Genomic DNA, 24,005 nt, shown 5'->3' on the forward strand with positions numbered 1-24,005 from the left:
TAAAACAATAAAGGTTTAATTTATTTTGGGATACAAGATACCAAAAGTAAAGAAGTGTTGAACACAACTTGAAATGACCTCCCCCACAATATCCCAACACTTATGGTAGAACACACCTTGAAATCCATCAGGGCCTGGATCCTTTAAGCTTCCCATCTGCTTAACCGTACCACTCCCCAAATTTCTACATTAGAAGGAACATCCACAAGAATAGTGTTCTCTCTTTCAGAAACACAAGGTTCAAAGAGGTTTAAGATTTTTTTTTTTTGATTGGCAAGCCTGTTTTAAATGAGATCAGTAACTCTTTGATGCTGGCGGGGTTCGAGCCCCAGGCCTCTGGTATCATCACCCAAAGGTTTTACCGACTTAGCTAGTCGGCACCTGCCAAAGAGGTTTAAGATATCTAGATTAGGAATACAGTTGTCAGATGAGAAGGGTTCAGAGAAATAAAGGTTTATGGTTTCCCCTGCTTTGTCCCTCCTAGCCTACCACACACCCAAATCATCCTTAATTTTATTCACCTCATTTTTCCTCCTTCTGTAGATAGTTGATAAATGAAAGAACTTAGTATTTTTTGCCTCCATCTTTGAACTAGTGAGCAGTGGACTTTTGTTTCCAAAGACTTTCTTCTCTATCCAACCATTCTTCCAACTGGTCCTTAAGGTTTAATGATTTGAGATAGTTTGTTTCAGAGAACGGGAGAGAGGTTAAAGCAAAAATCTCTTTCTGTAATATTTTTATATGGGAAAAAACATTGTCAAAGGTAAGTTTATTCCACTTTCGAAGATTATTTCTAGTTTTGCCCAATTTGGCCAAGACCACATGGTTAGGCTCACCTGCATTCAAAGAGTTATCCCAAGCATGTGCAGTAGTAGGCATGCATACAAGAAGGATTAGATAGCCACATATAAAAAAAATATGAAAGGCTTGATAAGAGAAGGCATTGATGTATCCAGATCAATGAGTAAAGATAAATTATTAGAAGAAGAGTTAATAAGACTCACTACTACAGAAAAGCTCATATACCACTGTTATTTACAGTGGTAAAAAACCTTTAGCCACTGTTTTTATACCGTGATAACAACCACCGTGACAAATACTTCTAGCAAAACCGTGGGGAAAAGTACCTCTTATATACCACGGTTTTGACTAAAACCGTGGTATTAGGATTTTCAAACCGTGGTTAATAGTCTGAACAGTATGCTCTATTTGATATGAACCGTGGGGAATAGTGATGCTAAATACAACGGTTAGATAAACACCGTGGGGTATATAAACTGCTTATACTTTAGTTCTTACCAAACCGTGGTTTATAGTCATTTTAAAAAAAAATAAAAACCCCTAATTATTTGATTCTAATCACATTCATTCAACTTGCAACCTGCCCATTTTCACCATATATATCCACACTGGATTTAAAAACACATTGCTCAAATAAACAATTCATAGTGTAACTCGAACAAAAGAAATAAATTTAAACATCTAACACGGAGACATTGAATTGCTAAAAGAGTTTTGAACTTTTCCGAGTCATCAATAATGAAATAAACATCCAAATTTACTTGTTCTATCAAAATAATAATTACCTAACTTGTTCCATCAATCAAAAGAGCAATCTATTTGTTCCATCTAAAATATCAAAAAAATGGTGAGACCAAACACCAAACCTTAACTAGAATGGATCAAAACCTAGCTAAGACACAATGCTTGGCTTGAACGCTCCATTATGCTGGATGAATCTAAGAATTTCAAGTCGAACAACATCAAGTTCCTCTTGTTATCTTTGAGGGATAGATTTGTTATCTGCACGATCAAAGATCATAGAGTAATATAATAACTAAAAAAATGAAGAGTAATACAAAATAGAGAATGCTAGTGTATGACGACTTATACCTTATTTTCAAAAGAATTATCTGAACAAGCTTCCATCAATTATTAAGAATTGTTTTCCCCTACCTGCGGCATTAAAAACTAAGTCAGAAGTTTCTAATAAAAAATAGCAATTCTAGTGAGCTTTGTCCCCTTACATATAATCTAAGGAAAAAGCAAAAAACTAATCAAGAGAAGACTTCTTCCATTCTTTTTCATATAAAATACTAGAAAGTTGCACTTTCTCACCTTTTGACCAGCACTGCACCTTCCACACATTTCCAGCTCTGCATCACTGGTCTGCATGAGCACCTACAAAGTAGAGGGAGAAACAACACCAAAGTTCATTACAAGGAAACTAGATTAAGTCTAAAAGAGGTTTTAAGTCTAAAGAGATTTTTCAAGCATTACTCTCTGTAGCTATAGGATCGAGTCCCAAAGACTCTCATAATCAGAATGAATGCTTATATAATCTATATATTGTCCCCTATATGTTTGCTGCCACAGTTCCCTTATAATCTTGTTTATTTCCTCCATCTTCATTGAGTGAAAACGCATTAACTGCTGAGTACTTAAACTCTTAAAAATGCACTCATGCACATAACGCTCCCTCTCCTGAAAAAATCGTAATCATTGGACAATTAGCATCTCTGCCCTTGCGTCATTATTACACAAATAAATTTGCCAACAGTGGACCATTAAGAGGGTCCAGCTTCAGCAGAAAGCATTTAGACACAATCACACAAATTTACAACTTGTGAAAAGAGAGTGGAGAGAGGTAGGACAAGAAGAGAGTGGAGAGAGGCATAACTGAAGAAGAAGAGAGTGGAGAGAGGCGAAAGAAGAAAAAAAAAAAGTAGGAAAGGAGAACTCATGCAAACCAGATATTTTTCCCTGGAAATAAAACAGACAACAACAAACTAAGACTCTTGATTACTATTTTTAGCTCCAAAAATCATTTTTAAACTGAAGATATAGTTATAAAATTAAAAGTTCAAGTACTGATCATGAGCACCAACCCTTTCAGTCAGATCATAGTATAATATAAATTGAAACCAAGAGTTGATAGGAGAGCTCAATTAGGAAGTGTTCTTGACCATCACTTACCATCAACAAACATTTTCAAACAAACTAATCAGTTGAGGTCAACAATATATATAAAAAGGCATACCAGAGTCTTTGTGGAACATCATCAAAAAATTATGTATAACCGCCAACTGCTTAAGCTTTATCCTTTCTCAGCCCCCTTCACAAATTCCGCAGAAAACTAGTACTAAAATTGATATAAAATAGTAAATTTCTCCCTGAAATATGACATGCATAAGTTTAGATACAATATTGTTTGCTCAAAAAACATCCACCGATCCAACCTAACTACATATTCGTATAAAAGACTTCTTGAGTATATTGTACAATGATTTTCAAATAAACGAAATAACTAATGATTAAATTAATAAACCGAATAATTGAAAAAAAAATCAAAGTACTAGGATAGGAAAAAATAACACAATAACACTACAAGAAAAAATGAAAATTGACTTACTCTGATGATCTTAATATGGTTGAAATTGCTACTAGTATAGACTTATCCAATGCTTAAATAGGTACTGACTCTCTTCCATTAACATGAAACCAAATGTCCACACTTGCATGAAGAGTCCAAATGGGCATCTTTCTTCTAGGAGTGCATCCAAACACTTGGTCAGAAAAACTAGCTTGCTGGACAATATCTTCCACCAAGTAGCTATTCAAAAACATATTCAGCAACCCAACCATTATCTTTCTACTTGCTATGATCAATTCCATAAGAGGTTAGAGGCACAAAGACGCAAAAAATTGGCTAGAAGAAATGATCCCCCTGCTGCTTGACAAGATTAAACTATTATAAACCCATTCACATAAAAGCTATAACAAATGCGTACGTCATACTTAGAGAGATGCTATTGCCTGATAGGACCTAGGCAATGGACACCGCCACTACCTATCTAAAATCATATTAAACTAAACAAAACCTGAATAAGATCAATATACAATGAAATAAACATCCTTCGTGAAGGGACCAACAATCAACATAATATTTCCGCACATGCATACAATCAACAAGTAGCCAAAATAACAATACACAAAATAGTTGAATGATTTTAAAAAATGTCACCCAAGGATGAAATAATATGTGAAATTAGATTCAAGAATTAGATTCAAGTAGATGTTAAACTGAAAAATGGATGAAAGTCAACACAATAAGATTAACTATCAAACAAAAGTCACATGAACACTTCAATTGTTCAAAATTTACCTTTCCCAAACTTCACATAATAAGCCAATCCTCTCAACCCCTAACTAGGATGCTCCACGATATACCACAAGTTAACCTCATTCTACTTTAAAATCTAACTGAAGAACAAAAGAAAATTAAGTGAACAAACAAACAAATAAGATGTACTGATTTTCATCTACAAACCTCTTAGAAAAACGTTGATCCTCTAAAGTCTCCAGACACAGACACAGACACAGACACAGAGAGATATGCAAGGTGGATATGAAATCAAAGAGTAGTGGGCTCAGTGGCTCACCTAACACATAACCCTTGATGCTCTATAACTAGTATAATGCTTCTACTTCAACTAACAAATTTGGTCTCCCTAACTCCGATTGCATTAACCCTAAGCAAGGAAATCTAGAAAAAAAAAAGAAAAAAAAACACTCCCTGAACATGACACGCACACTTAAATTAAGCACATAATTGCATGTGACTCATAGAATATCTTGGATACAATATCGCACATTAATGCAATAACAAGAGGTTAAACTATATCACACAAAAAATAAATCACCATATAGCTAGCTTTATGATTCCTTATGACTGCCGAAAACATCAACAACAATCAGTATTACACATACAAACACAAATATCTAAACAAGCCAAAAATTATACGGAGATCCCGTAGAAAATCGCGTGTTGCACTAACCACATTTCTTCATATACACCATTTTCTTTTATCGAGTGACTATTTTACTAATCCAAAAAAATCACATTTTGCATGGAAATCAACCATATAGTTAGAAATCAAACCAAAAAAGCAATATCTTCAAGGTTTCCAATTTTTTTCTCGCTGGATCTTATTAGAGCAACCTATTTAATTGAATTACCCTATATATTGAGACTGTGGCTTTCAGAGGTGCTAGTTTGTGTGTGTGCGTGTCACCAAAAGATTCGAATGTTAAATAACTCAATAAAAAATAAGTTGTAATATCCATTATCTTTCAGAGAAAGGCACCAGTATACATCAACATTTAGAAGCGAAAAACTTACTGAATGGAAATGGAGAAGCTCAAATTGATATGTATACCTCTGCGATATGTTGCTGAAGGAGCAATATTCAGATTACCTCGTTCCTTGCCTAAATTAGGACTCCCATCTTTTCTACAGTAAAGTATAAAGTATTAATGAAGTGGTACATAAAATGAAATAAAATAAAATTGAATCCACTAAAATCGAGCAGTAATGGTAGTCGTGATAGATGAAGTTTTTGCTTTGTTTTTAGATAAGAGAACGAAAGAATTGTGATGGAGCGGTAATGGTAGACGTGGTTGTGGGGGTGGTCGATGGAGAGAGGGTGGATGGTGGTGGTGGTGGTGGAGAGAGGGTGAATCCGAAATAAATTTTAGAGATGGTGGTGGATGTAGATTCCAGCGCGAGTCTTTCCTTCTTCTTCTTTTCCCCTTTTTTCTTTTCTTTTTTTTTTTTTTTTTTTTTTTTCTTCCAGAACTCACTTTATCCACGGTAGCTATAATTTTGCCCAAAATATAAACCACCGTTTCTACGGAAACAGTGGGGTATACGAAAACAAAAAAAATATTAGGTTATATTTGATAGTACCGTGGTATATGGAGTAATATATACCACTATTTCACAAAATCAGTGGTATTTGTTTGTTCCAAAACTAAGAAAGTATTTTGTACCGTGGTGAATGAGTATAAACCATTGTTATTATGGGAATAGTGGTATATACCAAATAACCTACCGTGGCTAATGTGCATTTTTGTAGTAGTAACTATTGATGGACATATTAGGAAAGAATTCTAACCAATTCAGTAGTGGCTAACCCTCTATCTAGCCTCTCCAAGATATGATCTTGTGGTTTTATGTTATTTGACCAAGTGAACTTTGGTCTATAAAACCCCAAATCTATGAGCCCCAAGTCATCCATAAAAGAATTAAACTAAAGCATACTTTTATCAAAAATACTATTACCTCGTACTTCTCATCTAAACTAACAATGGCATTAAAATCACCGAATAACAACCATGGACCAGGGTTGAGGGTGCAAAATCCCTTAGCTTATTCCAGACATGCATGCGATTACAAGCCACAAGTTTACCATAATTTTTTTAAAAAAAAAAACAAGGAATATTAGAATGATAATTAACTAGTTTACCTGTCACTTGGTTGCCCGTAGCTTCAAGGATAGTAAGATCACATCCTTCCTTCCACAAAATAGCAAGACCACCTTTACACCCCCTCCGCAGGTACACAAATTAAACACCACTAAATTAAAGAATCTTAGCAACTACTCTAATACGTTTTTCCTTAACCTTAATTTCTGAAAGACAAATAACATCCGGATGATCCTGATGGATTATATCCATGAGGGTTCGAACTATCGTAGAAGAGCTAATCCCACGACAGTTCCAGGCTGTGATCATTTAAGCTTAAGCGGCTGTGAGGAGACAGCAACTGCGAACCCATCAAAAGAACTATCAACCTCTTTAGTTTCAAAGCATGCTCCATCATCATCATCATTGTTAAAACTAATCACAAAATTAAACCCTTGTCCATACTCTCTTCTCTCTCTTCTTTCTGTAGAGTATCCATATCATCTTCCCAATTTGTAACTGACATACGAAACCCAAATCCACTCTTTGTTGCCAAGGTTCCGTTCAAATCCCCTACCTTTTGTATCTCAGACCCATTAGCTTCATACTCTACCTCTTGGATATCATCAGATGACTAGAACTTACAGTCCTCCCACATTTCATTGTCTTCTCCATTTCCATCAAAACCAGTATCTACACCAACTTCCCTTTGATGGTATAGGGGGTTTGGATCTTGTAAGTCTCTAGCTTCCTCAACACCCAACTGTTCTTCCAGAAAGTGATCATGAAGCCTTTGCTCTTGAATCTCAGTTTCCATATCATATTGTTCCTGTTCAAAACCCGTGCTTTCATCTTCACTTGTGATAAGATTCAGGATATTGACTGTTCGAACATTGCCTTCTTCAATATCCCTTGAAAATTCCAAACTCTTCACTTCGTTCTGGTGGTGTGAGTAGTCGACAAAAGAGAAGGAAACTTGTGTTCTCTCCTGTTGTCACACCCCGAATTTCGACAGAATTCGGAAAAACATTATTTGTCCCCAACTCTTCGATCTCCGAGGTGTGACGCACTCTCAACTTCCAAAAACCCATAAACAGTTTTAAATATGCGGATAATTAAAACCAATAAAAATTTTAACTTAAACAACAGTCATCTTCATTACCAAAAGCAATTTACAAATGAAAATGCAAATAACCTTATCTCAACTGAAAATCTATATCACCTCAAGGGAAAACAAAACTTATCACGAGATGCAATGCTAACGCAAAACCACAAGCAAAGAACCAATCTTCTTCATCACTAAAAACTCGTCAAGACTTATCAACTATGTTCATTTATCGAACACACCCGATAAGCAAACATGCAAATCGGGTTGACATTATAAAAATCTTTGGTGTGAGTAGCTCTAAAACAACATATACTTATACAAATATATACATAATCCATAATGGCAGCTTAGTTCCTCCACCGAGGCCTTTAACTTTCAACGACTAATACAACATCTTTAAGTTCAATAACTAAGGCGGTAGTTCCTCCACGAGCGCCTTAACTTCCCACTAACTAACCACACAACAAACTATACTCATAATAAATAAGGCATGTAGTTCCTCCATCGAGGCCTTTTAGGTTCTAACTAAACTATAACCGACCAAGCATATACAATCATCTATCTAAAGATACATCATTAACCAACACATTACCATAATTAGATTAGTTTAGACTTTCTTTGCGTGTCCCTAAAATTCACGTCGTATCTATGTCTTACCTAGTTTCCTGGCTACCACAATCGCTACCCGCCCGAACATGTACATCCACATGCCTCCCCTTATAATAATGAACCACTCGATGCGAACCACCACTTGGCGGGATGCGCGACACCGTAAATCCTCACACGGAAGCAATTATGTAAAATGCGCCACTATTCGCCACTATTCGGCATAAAAATATTGCGCATCATCGTTCTATTTTGCGAACGGAATAATCAAGCCACTATTCGGCTACGCCAGGAGGGCCATTCAGCTTTACTGAAACGCCAGAAGGGCCGCCCGAAGGCCATTCAGATTAACTGAAACGCTAGAAGGGCCAATCACATGAGTTGTGGTAGTCAGGTTCTAGGATTTTTCGTTATTTAAATTTATTCAGGTGTCATACATTAATGACTCATAATCATATCTACTATATCACGTGCAGGTCAATTGCCTTATTGCACTAAGCCACAATATCTAGAAACCTCTCAATTATATCTCATAGTCACTTTCGTACTTTCACGTGCCAATATATTATTGCACTACACCACACTCCCGTGGGCAAATATTCACCAATACTATGCTATCTCATAGTAGCATCTCACATATATAATAATGGAGTGTATATATATTTCTCCAAGATATTGCATTAATATAAATATCCCAGCATATTATCTCATGTCACAATGCTTCAACGTATCACATACATTTTTATTATAACGTATTAGGAATATAATATCTCATAATATCTCAATATCGTCACATGTCAAAAATACACAACATCAAGGTCAAATCTTTCTTAGATAATGACCACCAAATTATACAAGCTTCCACAGCATTTTATTACTATATGTGTCCATATAATATACACATAAAACGTAGCACAAATAAACAGTCCACAGTCAAAGCCAACGGTCAAAGGTCAACGATCAAGGTCAACAGTCAAAGGTCAAAGGTCAACACATCATGGTCAAAGTCAAAGTCAACATGTCATGGTCAAAGTCAACATGTCCTGGTCAAAGTCAAAGTCAACATATCATGGTCAAAGTCAAACTGTCGTTTCCGGATCCGACAGGTTCAGGGTCATAGCCATGGTTCATGGCTAAGGTCAAAGTGCATGGCTCATGGGCTCATGACCAAGGTGATGGTTCGGACCCAACTGGCCAAGCCCAAACCTTAGAACCTAAAAGTCTAAAACCAATTTATTAATTTTACCCGACCCAATTGGGATCAATGTTAAGTCCTATGGACTGGCCCAAACAATATCAGAAACGGGCCCAAAACTTTAGACTGAACTGGCCCAAAACTAATTGGAGAAGGCCCAAACAAAACTTAATTAAACTAGTCCAAAAATTAAAACAAAACGGGGCCCAATCAAAACTAATTGGAGAAAGGCCCTAAACAAAACCAACTAACATCGGGCCCAAAATCAACTAATAGAGTTTTGGCCCAACCCAAAACTTAATATTAGATTTCGGCCCACATAAAATAATCTAAACCGGCCCAAACAAACAGCTAAGGCCCAAGCCCAAATCGGCTTGTTACTGTTCATCTTCTTCACCCATCAGCCACCACCAAAACCGGCCACCACTCCTCCACACAACCACCCCTTTCAACCCATCGGTTTTACTCATAGCAAAAACCCCTATAACATTAACAAAGCCAAAAATCCCAACTCTTAAATCCACCATCTTCTCCAAATCTAGATCTAAAATTCGACCTCCATTAAAGCTTGTTTTCAAGCTTCAATCGACAGCCCCACACAAACCCAACATTCAACCCAACTACCACCATCAACAAAACAGTTCATCACAACCAAAAACATAGCGGTTCAACCAAAATTATTGGAGGATGGGCGTGCGCCATTAATGGTTTCTCCGAGCTTCTAACAGCCCGAAGAAACCAACGATCGCGCCCATCACCAATCCATCAGTTCTCAACCAACATCGAGACAAATTTCCCATTTAAAAGGTATCGACCCTTCCTCCACAGCTACCTCCCGCCGCTCAAGTCCGGCCACCAGCCACCAATTCGGTTTCACCAAGGCCTGACTCAAGTACGCATTGATTCCTAAATCAATTTGTAAGAGAAAACCTTAAATCTTGAGCTCACACCCCATTACAGAGTTAGTGTTCAAACAAGTAACGCTTGATTGGATGATTAAAGTCTCAATAGCACGAACGCGCAGATTTCAATGATTCAATGATTTTAACTAGTTTTAATACCGACAGTTTTACCAATATATAAAAACAGAAACCTATACACCGATATCTTAAAATCAGAATCCGGTGATATAGCAAAATAGCTACTCACCTGTATGAACAGCTCGGCGAATCCTCCTAGCCCGATTCGTCGCGCTCCACCCTCCAGAAATCCAGCTTTCATCTCTGCCTCCATTTTTAATATTCTATTCTCCAGGAACCCTATTTTCTAGAAAAATGTGTTTATATACTTGGGTCCGAAACCCAAGCCCAACACAAACTCGGGCCCAGAAAATCAGGCCCACGTATCCCGAGTCCAGTCCGACAAATTTTGAAAATAAATAATTTAATTAATTAATAATTATAAAAATACGTATTAAAAAATACGGGCGTTACACCTGTCGTCTAGTTATCGAGTCTTGCAAAGCCACATGTAGATCAGACTTAAACTTAGTCTCGAATCTTGCATTTTTGCGCTTCAGCCTAGGGTTGTCTTCCACATATTCCTCCTTATTCAAGCGCATAGGGTCAGAACACATGCGATTTCTTGATTCATTGTTACACACCATGATGTTAAGAACACAAGGGCTAAACTGCTTTAGAAAATCAAATTTCCTTTTGAACAGAGAAGGAAGATGAGAGTTGGAGGGGGTAGAGTGAGAAGGAGCACAAACTAAAGAGAGAGAGAGAGAGAGAGAGAGAGAGAGAGAGAGAGAGAGAGTTGGGGGTGGAGAACCATCTGGGTTGCCCATAACATAGTTGACAGGTGTGACACATAGAGAGGGGTTTGATATACGTGTTCTATCCTCAAAAGTCCCAGAGGAACCAAGCACATGAAAAATCAGAGAGTGAAAAGGTGTCACATTTAGTTTGGGCTTTTTATAGGCTTGTATTGAGAGAGGTTTGGATGTAAAGAGGTTTGGAGAAGAGGTCAACCCCAGTTTTATGGCCCATTTGTTTTGAAAAGACACCGATATAATATTTCCAACATCATCCCTTTTGTGACCGGTCCAGGGTTTAGAAATTACCTATTGGAATGGTACCAGGTCCATCATGTCTCGGTTTTTGAAATGTGGATTGACGAGAGGCTTGGAGGCCCATGCAGTGTCCTGGCTAATGTTAACCTGGCCCACAGTCATGTCATGATTAACCACTAGAAAAGCACTGCTCAAGCTGTCCTTCTCAGTTCTTGGTTCATTTAAAGGTTTTCACTAATAGCTCCATATGATCGTTAGTTTTTTTCCTTTTTTGTGCTAACTCTAGAGTGGGCCCCAGCTGTTTCTTGGCCTTTTATGGCTGTTTAGATCCAATAGGAGATACAACATTCCTGTCGATGACCATCAAGGAAGACAATCCAGCAGTGGAACGGATCTTTAGCTGAAAACACACTCCACCTTCCATGTCTAGTTCTGCTTTACCGTTGAGGGACCTCCGGAGGTTATATTGTACTTGGATTCCTACAAAAGGAGAATTTGAGAATAGTCCACCGTTGAGATCAAAGTCCAGGACTGTACTGAATTCAGCCCCAATATCAAATAGATATGTTTTTGTTGATCTCTCCGGCGAACTTGAATCCACATGTTAATAGTGCTGAAGTCATACTTTTCTATTGTGGTATTTGGGGTCCAACTTTTTGTAGAGAAAATGAAGCCATTGACCACCCGAGGCCCATTCTTGATATCATCCTCCAAATCTTCAAGGTTTTGGAAGATGAATTGGAAAATTCCTTTTGCCAAAAGATCCACTTTGAAAACATCATTTGTCTGCCATTGATACTCCAAAGCATAGATAATATCATCCATTTTTATCCACCTAGGTGCAAACAATCTTCCAAACACAATCTTGTTTCAATCTATGAAGTTTTCAATAGCTTTTCTCCCCAAAGAAATCTGTAGGTTATTTTTGGCAAACACATAGGTAGATTGTGGTTTAGCTCTTCCGGAAAGACATTGGGGTTTTTTCCACGAGGAGAAAATAAAAAAGGGTGGGGGGTTGGGTTGGAGAGGGCAATTGCGCCCTCATCTACAGTTCTAGGATAGTATTTTAATATTTTGTTTATGCATCTCAAAAACTCTTGGTCACATTTGACGGTTTTGTCCCTATTTAAATCTTTAAATTTTAGTGGCTGTTTCGTCAAATATATTGGAAGGGTATAAAAGGAAATACAACATTCCAATTGCTCTGTTACTTTTGACGCTGTTTGGATTGTGCACCACGTGTTACTCTCACGTGCGCTGAAACAAACTTGCGTCTGCACGTCCACCATCTCGAGCCCTACTAGTAAATATAAAGTGGCTGCTGCTACCATACAGAATCTAGTAGAAGAAGAAAAAAACAAGAGGATCGCTTATGGTTGCCGCGTTTTTACGCCACTTAACAAACTCCTTATCTTCCATCCGTATCACCGGAAACTCTCTCTTCTCTTTTATGGAGGTATTAATTATTCTCTTCTCTCTTATTAGTTGATTGTTGTTTAGTTTTCACTCCTTTAAATCTTTAATGATGAATAATTGTACAGGGTTATTGCAGTAGAGGTGGAACAGATAAGAACAAAGCCCTTGTGGCACAGTTAAAGAGGTATGGTGTAATAAGGTCGAAAAAAGTAGCTGAAGTAATGGAGACTATTGATAGAGGGTTGTTTGTACCTGTTGGAAACCCAGCTTATATTGATAGCCCTATGCAAATTGGGTTTAATGCTACTATATCAGCACCTCATATGCATGCCGCGTGTCTTGAACTGTTGGAGGACAATTTGCAGCCTGGCATGCGTGTATTAGATGTTGGTTCAGGTTTTATCACTAACTCGTTAAGTTGTTTGTTGGTGATGCCCTCATCATTTACTTACTATGAGCTATTGAATGGATAAAGGACATGATCTCCTTCCTTTCATTTAAAAGTAATCACTAAGGTCTGATATTTTACTGAATATCTGCATCAACCTTTTGTTTCTAGTGTGTTGATCGTTGAATATTGACACAAGTGCATAGCCGAAATCAGGATCACCCAATTAAGTCTTGTGGTTAATATTCAGTGAATAAATCAAATAATTGGTACGTGTTAGATTGTTAGACACTAGTGACTTGGCGACTTGCCCAAACACCATCATTGAGAGTTGAGACCATCTGATACTAAAACAGACATTTACTGACAACTGAAAATACGACGAAGATGATATTGAGTCCATGGCTAGGAGTCTAGAACCAGTTTTGGTCATTCTCTTGCCGTTTTCTTCATATGAGCTGATGCACATGCCCATGTACTGTTTGATTTGAGCTGTTGAAGCCCCAAGACCGCTTGAGAGTTGTATACATCGTAAGCAAGCCTTGCAGATGTTCATTTGCAATTTCAACCTTCTTCAGAACTCCTTCTTTGCCTTGTTTTTACTCTTCCTTCCCCCTTCCCCCAGGAAAGTTACTTGGGAAATTCGTGCCTAAACTGTTTCCAGTGATGTATAGATGAAAGTATGACACAAAATTTATAATTGGACATTCAGCTATTACCTAATCCTCAAAATAAACTCAAAATTTTCATGAAATATCATTGCCACTACATTTCCATTGTAGGATATATGTTCTTCGATCTGCTTATCAGTTGAGTTTTAATCTGATTTCTAGTTTTGGTACTTGTAGGATGATAGTTCTATTTCTTGTTCCAATCTGGCTGTTCAGTTCTGAAGTTTTTGTACTCTAACTTGGTCGTCTGTTGTAGGAACTGGATATTTGACTGCATGCTTTGCATTGATGGTTGGAACACAAGGCCACGCAGTGGGTGTAGAGCACATTCCTGAGTTAGTCACTACTTCCATAAGCAATATCCAAAAAAGTCCAACTGCACCGTTCATGGAAAATGGTTCTCTATCTATACATGTCTGTGGTACGTCCCTCAAAATTCTTTCTATGGGTTTTTTTCTCCATTAAGCTTTGTAAAGTTTTAGTCATAGGGTTTGTGAAGAAAAGAGAGAAAAATCTCACAGCTGTGTTTATTTCCAGACCGTGGACCCTTTTATATTATAGAAACAATAATGTTAAATACACCCACATCAATGATAGTTTCACCATACACATAAAGACAAGTAAATAAATAACACAGAAACCTCATATCTCCAACACTCCCCCTCAAGCTGGAGCATACACATCAAACATGCCCAGCTTGAAACAGAGAGTTTGAAACACATGGCGAGCTAATGGCTTCGTGATATATCACCTAGCTGGTCATTGGATCGAATATAGGGAGTAGTAATCTGTTTCTTCAATAGTAGGTCACGAATGAAGTGGCAATCGACTTCTATATGCTTTGTGTGTTCATGAAAGACGGGATTGCTAGCAATATAGATGGCTGCCTGATTGCCTCAATGCATTTGCATTGGAGTAGGAACATCAATACCCATGTCCCTCAAGAGAGAATGAACCCACAACATTTCAGAAGCAGTGTGAGCCATCGCACGATACTCTGCTTCTGCACTAGAACGAGCAACTACATTTTGCTTTTTACTACGCCAAGTCACAAGGTTACCCCCAACGAAGGTGCAATAGCCAGATGTAGACCGTCTATCAGAACGGCTACCAGCCCAATCAACATCACTATATCCCGTCACACACAAAGAAGACATTGGCTGGTACAACAAACCCTTCCCTGGGTTTCTTTTCACATATCGCAAAATGCGATAAATAGCATCAAAATGTGGTTGACGTGGAGCATGCATAAAGCGACTCACGACACCAACCGCATAAGTAATATTTGGACGAGTAACTGTAAGATAAATGAGCTTCCCAACTAAGCGTCTGTATCTTCCCACATCATCAAACAACTCCCCCTGCTCGCCATCCAATTTGACAGTAGAATCCATAGGAGTATCAATAGGACGAGCACCCAAAAAACCTGTCTCAGAAAGCAAATCTAGAACATACTTCCTTTGGGATAGAGAGATACCCTGACGAGAGCGAGCAACTTCAATCCCAAGAAAATACCGAAGAGCACCCAAATCTTTAGTATAGAATTTTTGGCCCAAATGCATTTTCAGCGATGTAATTCCTTCAGAATCATCTCCAGAAATAATAATATCGTCAACATATACAATAAGAACAATGGTACCACCTGAGGAGCGGTGCACAAAGACAGAGTGATCATATTTGGAATGCTAGAAGCCAAAGCCAATTACAACAGCACTAAAACAATCAAACCATGCACGAGGAGACTACTTAAGACCATAAAGAGCCTTATGCAGTTTACAAATAAGGTGCTCGCTGCCCGAAACCACATAACCAGGAGGTTGCTCCATGTAGACTTCTTCTTGTAAGTCACCGTGAAGGAAAGCATTTTTTATATCAAGCTGATATAATGGCCAAGAACGATTAGCAGCAACAGAAAGAAAAATCCGCACAGAATTAAGGCGAGCCACAGGAGAGAAAGTCTCTAAGTAATCAACTCCATATCTCTGTGTGTATCCTTTAGCCACCAACCTCGCCTTAAGGCACTCAATAGAACCATCGGGAAGGTATTTAATAGTGAAGACCCAACGACATCCTACTGTATGTTTCCCACCAGGGAGAGGAGTAAGTTCCCATGTAAGATTTTTGTAAAGAGCACTCATTTCCTCATCCATAGCACGTTTCCAACCAGGTGAAGACAATGCCTGTTCATAAGAGGAAGGAATAGAAACAGAAGAAAGAGTGAAAGCAAATGACTGCAATGAAGAGGAAAGACGATGATAGGACACAAAATTGCTAATGGGATGTAGAGTGCAAGAACGTGTACCTTTCTTTTTTGCAATGGGCTCATTAACTGAATCACAGGAGGAAGCAATAGGAGCCTCTGATGGAGAAGTAGCTGGTTGCGGAGCATTAGAAACACCTTGTCGATATTTGCGGCATTGGTAAATCTGTAAGGGAGGAGGATCACTGGGCAGTGCTATCGGCATTGGAAGAGTAGGTGAAGGCAAGGAATGCTCCCCCGCACAAGATGATATAAGATCCATAGATAAACTTTGACCAGGTGATGAAAAAATAGGAGTGGACTCAAAAAAGTAACGTCAGCACTCACAAAATAACGTCGTGCATTAGGACTGTAACATCGGTACTCTTTCTGAGTGCGAGAGTACCCAAGAAACACACTTGCGAGCACGGGGAGATAACTTGTCATGACCAGGATCCAAGATATGTACAAAGGCAACACAACCAAAAACACGAGGGGTTAGTTGAAAGGGAGAACTATCGGAATATAAAAGAGAAAAAGGAGTTTGATTACCCAAGACTAGAGATGGCATACGATTAATAAGGTGACAAGCAGTGAGGACGGCATCAGCCTAAAAATATTTGGGTACGTGCATATTAAATCTCAAGGTACGCGCAACATCTAACAAATGGCGAAGATTTCGTTTTGCAATCCCATTTTGTTGCGAGATATGAGCACAACTAGTCTGGTGAATGATACCTCGATCAACACAAAAGGAATCCATAATAGATTGAGTATATTCCAAGGCATTGTCAGATCGAATAACTTTAATTCGCTTACCAAATTGAGTAAAAATCTCGTTATAGTATGCAGAAAAAATGCGAGGCAACTCGGACCGCTCTTTCATCATAAATAATCGAGTCATTCTAGAAAAATCATCAACAAATATAACAAAATAAAGATATCCATTCATACTTTTGGTTTGAGAAGGACCCCATATGTCTGTGTGGACTACATTAAAAGACTCTGACTGACGACTATGACTAATACTAGGAAAGGAACTACGATGATGTTTGCCTAACTGGCAAGCCTCACACTCTAGACTTGACACATGACCCAATTGAGGGATAGCTAGCCGCAACTTTGCTAACGATGGGTGACCTAAGCGGAAATGCCACTGAAGAGGTGAAACAACAGTGCTCAATGCAGATGAAGTAGGGATTTCACCAAAATTTAGAAAATATAGCCCATCTTTCATCAAGAGGTCCTGAAATACACAAGAAGATGGAGAAAAGGTTACCGAGCAATTCAAAGTTTTGGTCAGTTGGCTTACAGAAAGCAGATTAAATGGAAACTTGGGTACATAGAGACTTGATGGTAAAGACAAAGAAGAACTAGGATGTAGAACACCTATCCCTTGTACTGGACGGGAAGACCCATCAGCTAATACAATCTGGTAGTTTATAGGAGTCAAATTAGAAAAGAAGGATGCAGTACCAGATATGTGAGAGCTAGCTCTTGAATCAATGACCCATGATGGAGAAGAATGGGCCACACATGCAACATTACCTGAATTAACCAAGGTAGCAATAGAGGACGATGAATGGGGAGCCACATTTTTCAATGTTTGAACTAGCTCGCTCAATTGAGTGGTAAGTGCATCACGAGTATCAGAATTAGAAGGCACATGCCTAGATGAAATGGGTGGTTGTGTTGGCTGCTGGGCGTCAGAAACTTGATGCACATATTCTGGCTTACCCCACTTAATCCAACAGTAGGGTTCTGTATGATTGGTTCCACCACAATGATCACACTTCCTGTCACCTCGTCCACCAGTACGTCCACCACGTACACCACGAGTACTACGACCCCCACGAAAACCACCTCTACCAGCACTACTAGAGACAAAGGCTGATGACTCTCTAAGATTAGGACTAGGAGTGGAACTTTGGCCTAGTGAAGATCTTAAAAGTCGTGAATACGCATTAGCAGCGGTAGGTAACGATTCACTGGCGAGAATCTGATCTTTAAAGCCCTTCAACTCTTGATCTAGCCCACGTAATAAAGTAGCAATTGTGAACTCCTCCCAGTGACGCTTTTGTTGTTCCAAATCAGCTGTAAAGGGTCTATGTTGTAGTAGTTGCTCCCATAAATTTTTAAGAGTACCATAGTACTCTGAAAGGGTTCTTCCAGACTGTTTTGTAGCAAAAATTTGCTCATACAGGTCATACACCTGAGACACATTGCTTTGATGAGAAAACGACTCACTTAAGGAGTTCCAAATTTTCTTTGAAGAATCGCAGAACTCAACTGTGGTGGCAATGTGGGGCTCCATACTATGCCATAACCAACCCATCACAATAGAGTCTTCACACATCCAATCTTCATACTTCGTGTCAGTACTTGTAGGAGGATTATCAGTTAAGTATTTTAGTTTTAGTATATAAACCCGTACTGCATGAGCCCATGCTAGATAATTGACGTCATTTAGTTTTTTAGCAGTAATGGATTTTGGCAAAAAATCATCATCCTTTACCGCTTGTGGCGGTTGTTTTTCCTCCGTTATGAATAATAGTCACAAACAGCCAATCACAAAGAGTAATAAAAGAAAGTCTGATAAAACAAAATTACCACCAGAACTGATTCACGAGCAGACGAGACAGCAACCAACACCAAATATCAGCAGCACACATCGAATAGCAACCAGATAAAACATCAAACACCATATAGGCATTTTTCAGCACCTAAAAAAAATTGTAAACATAGATGTGCCTGAGTAGATGAGAGAGAGAGAGAGAGAGAGAGAGAGAGAGAGAGAGAGAGAGGATCAACCCTATGGCTCCGATACCATGTAAAGTTTTAGTCATAGGGTTTGTGAAGAAAAGAGAGAAAAATCTCACGGCTGTGTTTATTTCCAGACCGTGGACCTTTTTATATTATAGAAACAATAATATTAAATATACCCACATCAATGATAGTTTCACCATACACATAAAGACAAGTAAATAAATAAAACAGAAAACTCATATCTCCAACAAGCTTGACAAGCAAAAGTACTGTATTATGCATGCATTGTGCAGCAGTGTTGATAAACCAAACAATTGATGTTACCGCATGGAGATTTTGACTAATACATAAGAGTTATCTACTTGGGACAGTTTTTTCTAGATGTTTGGTTTATCATATGTTATTGTTGGACATTGGGAGCTTTTATGTTCTAACTTGAGGGAAGTGTTACGAGTATCATGTCACATGGTTTATTTCAAGAGTCGGCTAGTATTACCCCCCAACTAGAATTACTGCATAGCAGTGGGGAAGTGAGCGTAGCAAGGGTAGGAGATGAGAGGAGGAGGGAGATGAAGAGAAGGGCGGAGAACAAAGAGAGTGAGAGGAGGAAGATGAAGAGAGAAACTATAAAGCGACAACAGCCAAGAGTCATTTTACACCCTCTCCAAAAAAAGCCAACTCAAAAGCGTTCGCATACGCTCACTTGATTAGATGTTCCAATTAGGATTTACCCCCACTAGATGGGAAATTAGGTTCTCCCCTCCATTTACACGGCACATCCAAGAGAATTTGGCTTGACCATTAACCATCTGGTCAAGTCAACTTAAAATTACTCAACTGCCCTTCCTTATGTGAAATTACGAAAGTAGCCCCCGAGTTTCTCAAGACCAAAGAACTTACATTTGAAGTCTTTTTAACCAAAGAACTTACATTTGAAGTCTTTTTTTTCTTACACATGTCTAGATCCTAGAGGTCTAATCAATTGGCATATATTGTCTTTGAGAAACCCCTAAAGTTCAAACCCAGTTTGTTGTATCAATGATTTCTTTCCAACAAATTTCTAACCCCATTAAATTTTAATGAATGAATTTGTTTTCCATCTCCTGCATCCAATTTAATATCTTAAAGGCTCTTGTTGTATATAAGACGTAAAAAACTCTTGAAGCTAATGAAGCGTGCTTGATGATTGAAGCTAAGTTCTTGGTTTGAGGAAGAAGATGAATATGGGTCTTGGATTATTGTAGAGCATTGGATAAAATCTAAGTTATATTGACACCAATTGTGTTTGTATGCAACACGGATACAAAGTGTCTGACACGGCGGAATATCAAAAATTGAGTTATATCACATACTATAGGTCTCCAATATTTGTCCGACATGGAAACGTATCTGACACTTATTATCTTCAAAATATAGTGTGTCCATGTAACATAGGATAAAATTGATTTGGTGATGACATGTGTCACTTATTCAAATTGGGTCTTTGGAAAGTCACGGGTTGTTTTGGTAATACTAGTGAGCTTACCAAGGGGATCTTTGCGGTTGGCAAAGGATGATCGCTTTGAAATAGTGGAAAGAGGTAGATGTTTTTCAGTTAATATTTTTGTTTCATAGGAAGTAGCAGAAGGTTGTGGTACCATGGGTGTGACCATGAATGGCCTGGGGGAGGTGCAGCAGGGTGGCATAACAGAGGTCGTCGGTGGAATGCATGCTATGTTGGAGGAGGGTGGTAAAGGGTTAATACAAGAATTTCCACTGGAGGGAGTCAATAACAGTGAGGTAAGCATGTTTGATGAGGCTGGGGTGGTAGGGCGAGGTCTGCACTGGTTACTGAGGAAGGTTGTGAGATGGCTAGTGCTGCTCATGGGGATGTATCATGAGGGGATGGTGCTGAGTTATCTTGTAGCGGTATTGCATGGGCAAGGGCAAGTACATTTGACAATCCCGTGTGGGATGATCACCCTCAGAGGCTGCAAAATGAACGCATTAATGAAGGAAATGTTGGTGAATTGTGAAGAGAGTGTACAATTGCCAAAACACTGAAGACTCGTGATTGGATCAAATACATGGTCGTGCCATTAGCAGGCAACTTGGGAATATCATCTGCTTTAGGAAGAAAGGGCCTTGAAAAACTCTTTGGGGAAGTACATGGAATTAACATTAAGGAGTGTGGGATCCAGCAAACTATGACGCTTGATTTGGACAAAAATCTGCCTCTCATAGAGAGGGAACATGGAGATAATCATGTAGACTAACTGTATGTATCGTGTATAGCGATGACGTAGTTGCTAGTGATAGGGTAGAAAATTGGGATTTCTTGTCTAACTTTCGGATTGTAGTTAGCGGAGAGTTTGTAATTGGGTCATCCTGAGGGTATATTTTTTACTAGGGCGTTCCTTAGAACGGGAACTACGTCTTGGGATGTGTCTGGTCCTCCAATGTATAACTGGTTGCACGCTGTAAGTGAGATTCTCTCTCACATTTGTATCCCGTTTATATCCTAATCAATAAATTTAACTTATCAAAAAAAAAGGAAGTAGCTGAATGGACGATACAGAACCTCGTGAAGATGATTGATAAAGGAGGTGAACGTGGTGTGATCTTAGTCACCTAAAGCGTGCTTATACCCCACCTAAACATCTTAGTATTATGATAAAATACATTTCAAATATTATTTGTGATTATTTCTTAATAAAAATTATAAATAAATTGGCGCTTTGATAGCGGTCTATATAGTGGAGCTTCTCATGTTAAGCACTCTGCCGCTCTTGCTTTCGCTCCCGCTCAACATTCTGGTGACTAAGGGTGTGATAGTTAAGAAAAGATGTGGTGGTATTGTATGCTGCGTGAAAAGAAAAGAGAATGGATTTTGCTGCTCCTTGACACTTATTAGAAACATTTGCAGAAAGGGCTTAACTACCCTTTTTTATCTAGCAGTAAAAGAACTATGGATAAAAAGAACTTTAAAGGTTCTTCGGAATCCACCTTTGGTTGACGTAGTCTAAAGAGAAGCACCAGATCGGATGACCAGGCCAAAAAGCCTTGGGAATCTGCTGGAGGTGCCGCAAGTGTAACTATCTACGTACCACAGGCTATGTGGTGCATTACCACAGTCAATGGTGATATGCAACATGACAGTACACTAGACAAGTGTATATGCAGCGGCAGTTACAAAATCCAGATTTTAGCAATTTTATATATATATATATGTATGTATGTATTATTGTGATACCTTTGATCTAAGTTACATTGACACGGATACATGTGTCCATATCTGACAAGGTGAAATATAAAAAATTGAGGTATAGCACATACAATGTGTCCGTGACGTGTCTGACACGGACACAAGGTACGTATCCAACACGGATTATTTTTGAAATATGGCATGTCCAGCAACATAACCTTTGATTGATAATAACTGTGACAGATATGATAGCTGTTAGTGATAAATATTCCCTTTGCTTCTATACATTTTTGGCATTGTGTATGGCCTCTTCAATATAAATATCGGGCATGTGAGTGAGACAATAATGTGTTTGCTTTCCCAGACCTATTCTTTTCTCTTTCTTTCCTATTTTTGATACTACTATGGTGTCAGAACATCTTCATCGAACAAAGCAGTCACGGCACCACCAGCCGCTGCCTGCATGACTACCAAAACTGACGATCCCCTTCTAAGACTTCTCTTTATCACACTATTTTCTGCTGTGAACGAGCTCCTCTTTGTTTTTTTTTCGAGGTTACTCTAAATCTTTTCCAGGCCCTTTAAAGATGTTTGAATAAGTTCTGTACAGACCTTGAGAGGTTTTTTTTTGGTACCGTTTTGAATGCTATTAAGTTAGTATTGTAGATATTTGGTATGCCCTTTTCTTGATTCTGATGAATTTGTCTTTAGTATACAGATGGAAGGCTAGGTTGGGCAGAGTTTGCCCCATATGATGCTGTTCATGTGGGAGCTGCAGCACCTGAAATCCCTCAGCCACTTATCGACCAGTTAAAGCCTGGAGGCAGAATGGTGATTCCAGTTGGAAAAACTTCCCAGGAACTGAAGGTGGTGGACAAAAACTTGGATGGCTCTGTGAGTGTTAGAACTGAAACTTCAGTCCGTTATGTACCTTTGACAAGTCGAGATGCTCAATTAAGGGGTGACTAATGCCTAACGAAAATGGAAAGCTGCATGATCTAATTGAGGAATAGTTAGTGCAACATTGATTGCTCTCCGATCTTGTATGTGCTGTGTGTATGGTTTGTAGGATTGAGGGCGTTGGTCTCTAATTGCATCCTTGGGTAGGTCATTTGGTTGGGTCTTGTTATCCGAAAATTGTCATGTATGAAAAGTTGAACTTTTAATTAACAAACACAATAAGAATATAATCGTAAGAAAAGAAAGGAATGCTGCTGATAAACTTGCAGATTCCTAGTGTTTTATTTAGAGTTAACAGTAGTCATAGTCAGCCACCGATTTACAAGTTTTAATTCGCAGGTTCCTTAAGTTAGACCCAATTTCTAGCACTGTTTTTCTCTCACTCAAAGTCTTGTAACACATTTGAGTACTGTTTTTTTTTTTCTCGATATTACCATTTGAGTACTGTCTAACCTTGTAATTGAGGCCATTTGACATACCTCATAATGAAATTCCTCGTGACACACTGACACCCTTAAGAAAATCGCTGATTTGTTTTGTGAAGATGTCTCCCTACCATAAGCAGCATCTCCGTACTTAAAAGAATCAGCTCATTAAGCTAGTCTCATTTCGATTGACCAATCAAAACAAATTAGTCGTTTTTGTCTAGTTGACACGATCACACTCACACACCTGTGCGAGTCAAACGTTTTCAAAGTTTTGGAAGTTTTTCTTTAATGGTGTTGAAGCATATATTCGAATAATTATAATAAGATGCACTGTGTATTGTGTGTCATATAGTTTATTATTAAAATTGTCATATAGTTTATTATTAAAATACTAGAGCATCTCCAGACTTGTGTAATAATAAACTATGCGACGCAAACAGTACATCTTATTCTAATATGCTCCAACAAAAGATTGTAGAATTCTAACAAAAGTTTTTCAGACATGGTTCCCAAATTATTTTTGAAGAGAAACATTTGTAATGAGGGTTTTCAAAAATACAACAAACCAAAGAGAAAGAAGAATTGAGTCCACCGGCTATGTAAAACATGATATCAAGATATGCTTTCCAATTCTCCATCCCCAATATCCATTAAGTCTCACACTCATCCCAAGAAAGTTAACAATGGTGTTTTTAAAGAAGAGAGTTTTAACTAGTGGTGTGCATGGGTCGGTTTGGATTGAGTTTGGGTCTAAACCGACTCTATTGGTTTATATTTTTTTAGA

The 24,005-nt window shown here is 38.4% G+C and overlaps 1 protein-coding gene and 1 long non-coding RNA gene across 2 annotated transcripts; one reads left to right on the forward strand and one right to left on the reverse strand.

Annotated features, from left to right (window-relative positions):
• Positions 1–3,099: 3,099 nt before the first annotated feature.
• LOC147494038 (uncharacterized) lies at positions 3,100–5,258 on the reverse strand. Its single transcript, XR_015198502.1, has 3 exons — positions 5,220–5,258; positions 3,413–3,613; positions 3,100–3,173 (listed from the first exon to the last, which is right to left on the reverse strand). It is a non-coding gene; the product is annotated as an uncharacterized LOC147494038 (long non-coding RNA).
• A 6,597-nt stretch (positions 5,259–11,855) lies between these two features.
• LOC147494039 (protein-L-isoaspartate O-methyltransferase 1-like) lies at positions 11,856–23,038 on the forward strand. Its single transcript, XM_086566191.1, has 4 exons — positions 11,856–12,625; positions 12,711–12,981; positions 13,901–14,065; positions 22,552–23,038. The coding sequence occupies exons 1-4, from the start codon at positions 12,542–12,544 to the stop codon at positions 22,800–22,802; spliced, it is 771 nt and encodes a 256-aa protein (XP_086422317.1). The 5' UTR covers positions 11,856–12,541; the 3' UTR covers positions 22,803–23,038.
• Positions 23,039–24,005: the final 967 nt, after the last annotated feature.

Source organism: Coptis chinensis, chromosome 6, assembly GCF_015680905.1.
Source record: "Coptis chinensis isolate HL-2020 chromosome 6, ASM1568090v1, whole genome shotgun sequence".
NCBI lineage: Eukaryota > Viridiplantae > Streptophyta > Magnoliopsida > Ranunculales > Ranunculaceae > Coptis > Coptis chinensis.

Excerpts from the sequence above, each read along its gene's own strand:
- LOC147494039 (XM_086566191.1), top strand. The coding sequence starts at position 12,542 with ATGGTTGCCGCGTTTTTACGCCACTTAACAAACTCCTTATCTTCCATC. Across the intron at positions 12,626-12,710 it reads CTCTCTTCTCTTTTATGGAG|GGTTATTGCAGTAGAGGTGG; the intron begins GTATTAATTATT and ends ATAATTGTACAG. Across the intron at positions 14,066-22,551 it reads TCTATCTATACATGTCTGTG|ATGGAAGGCTAGGTTGGGCA; the intron begins GTACGTCCCTCA and ends TTTAGTATACAG.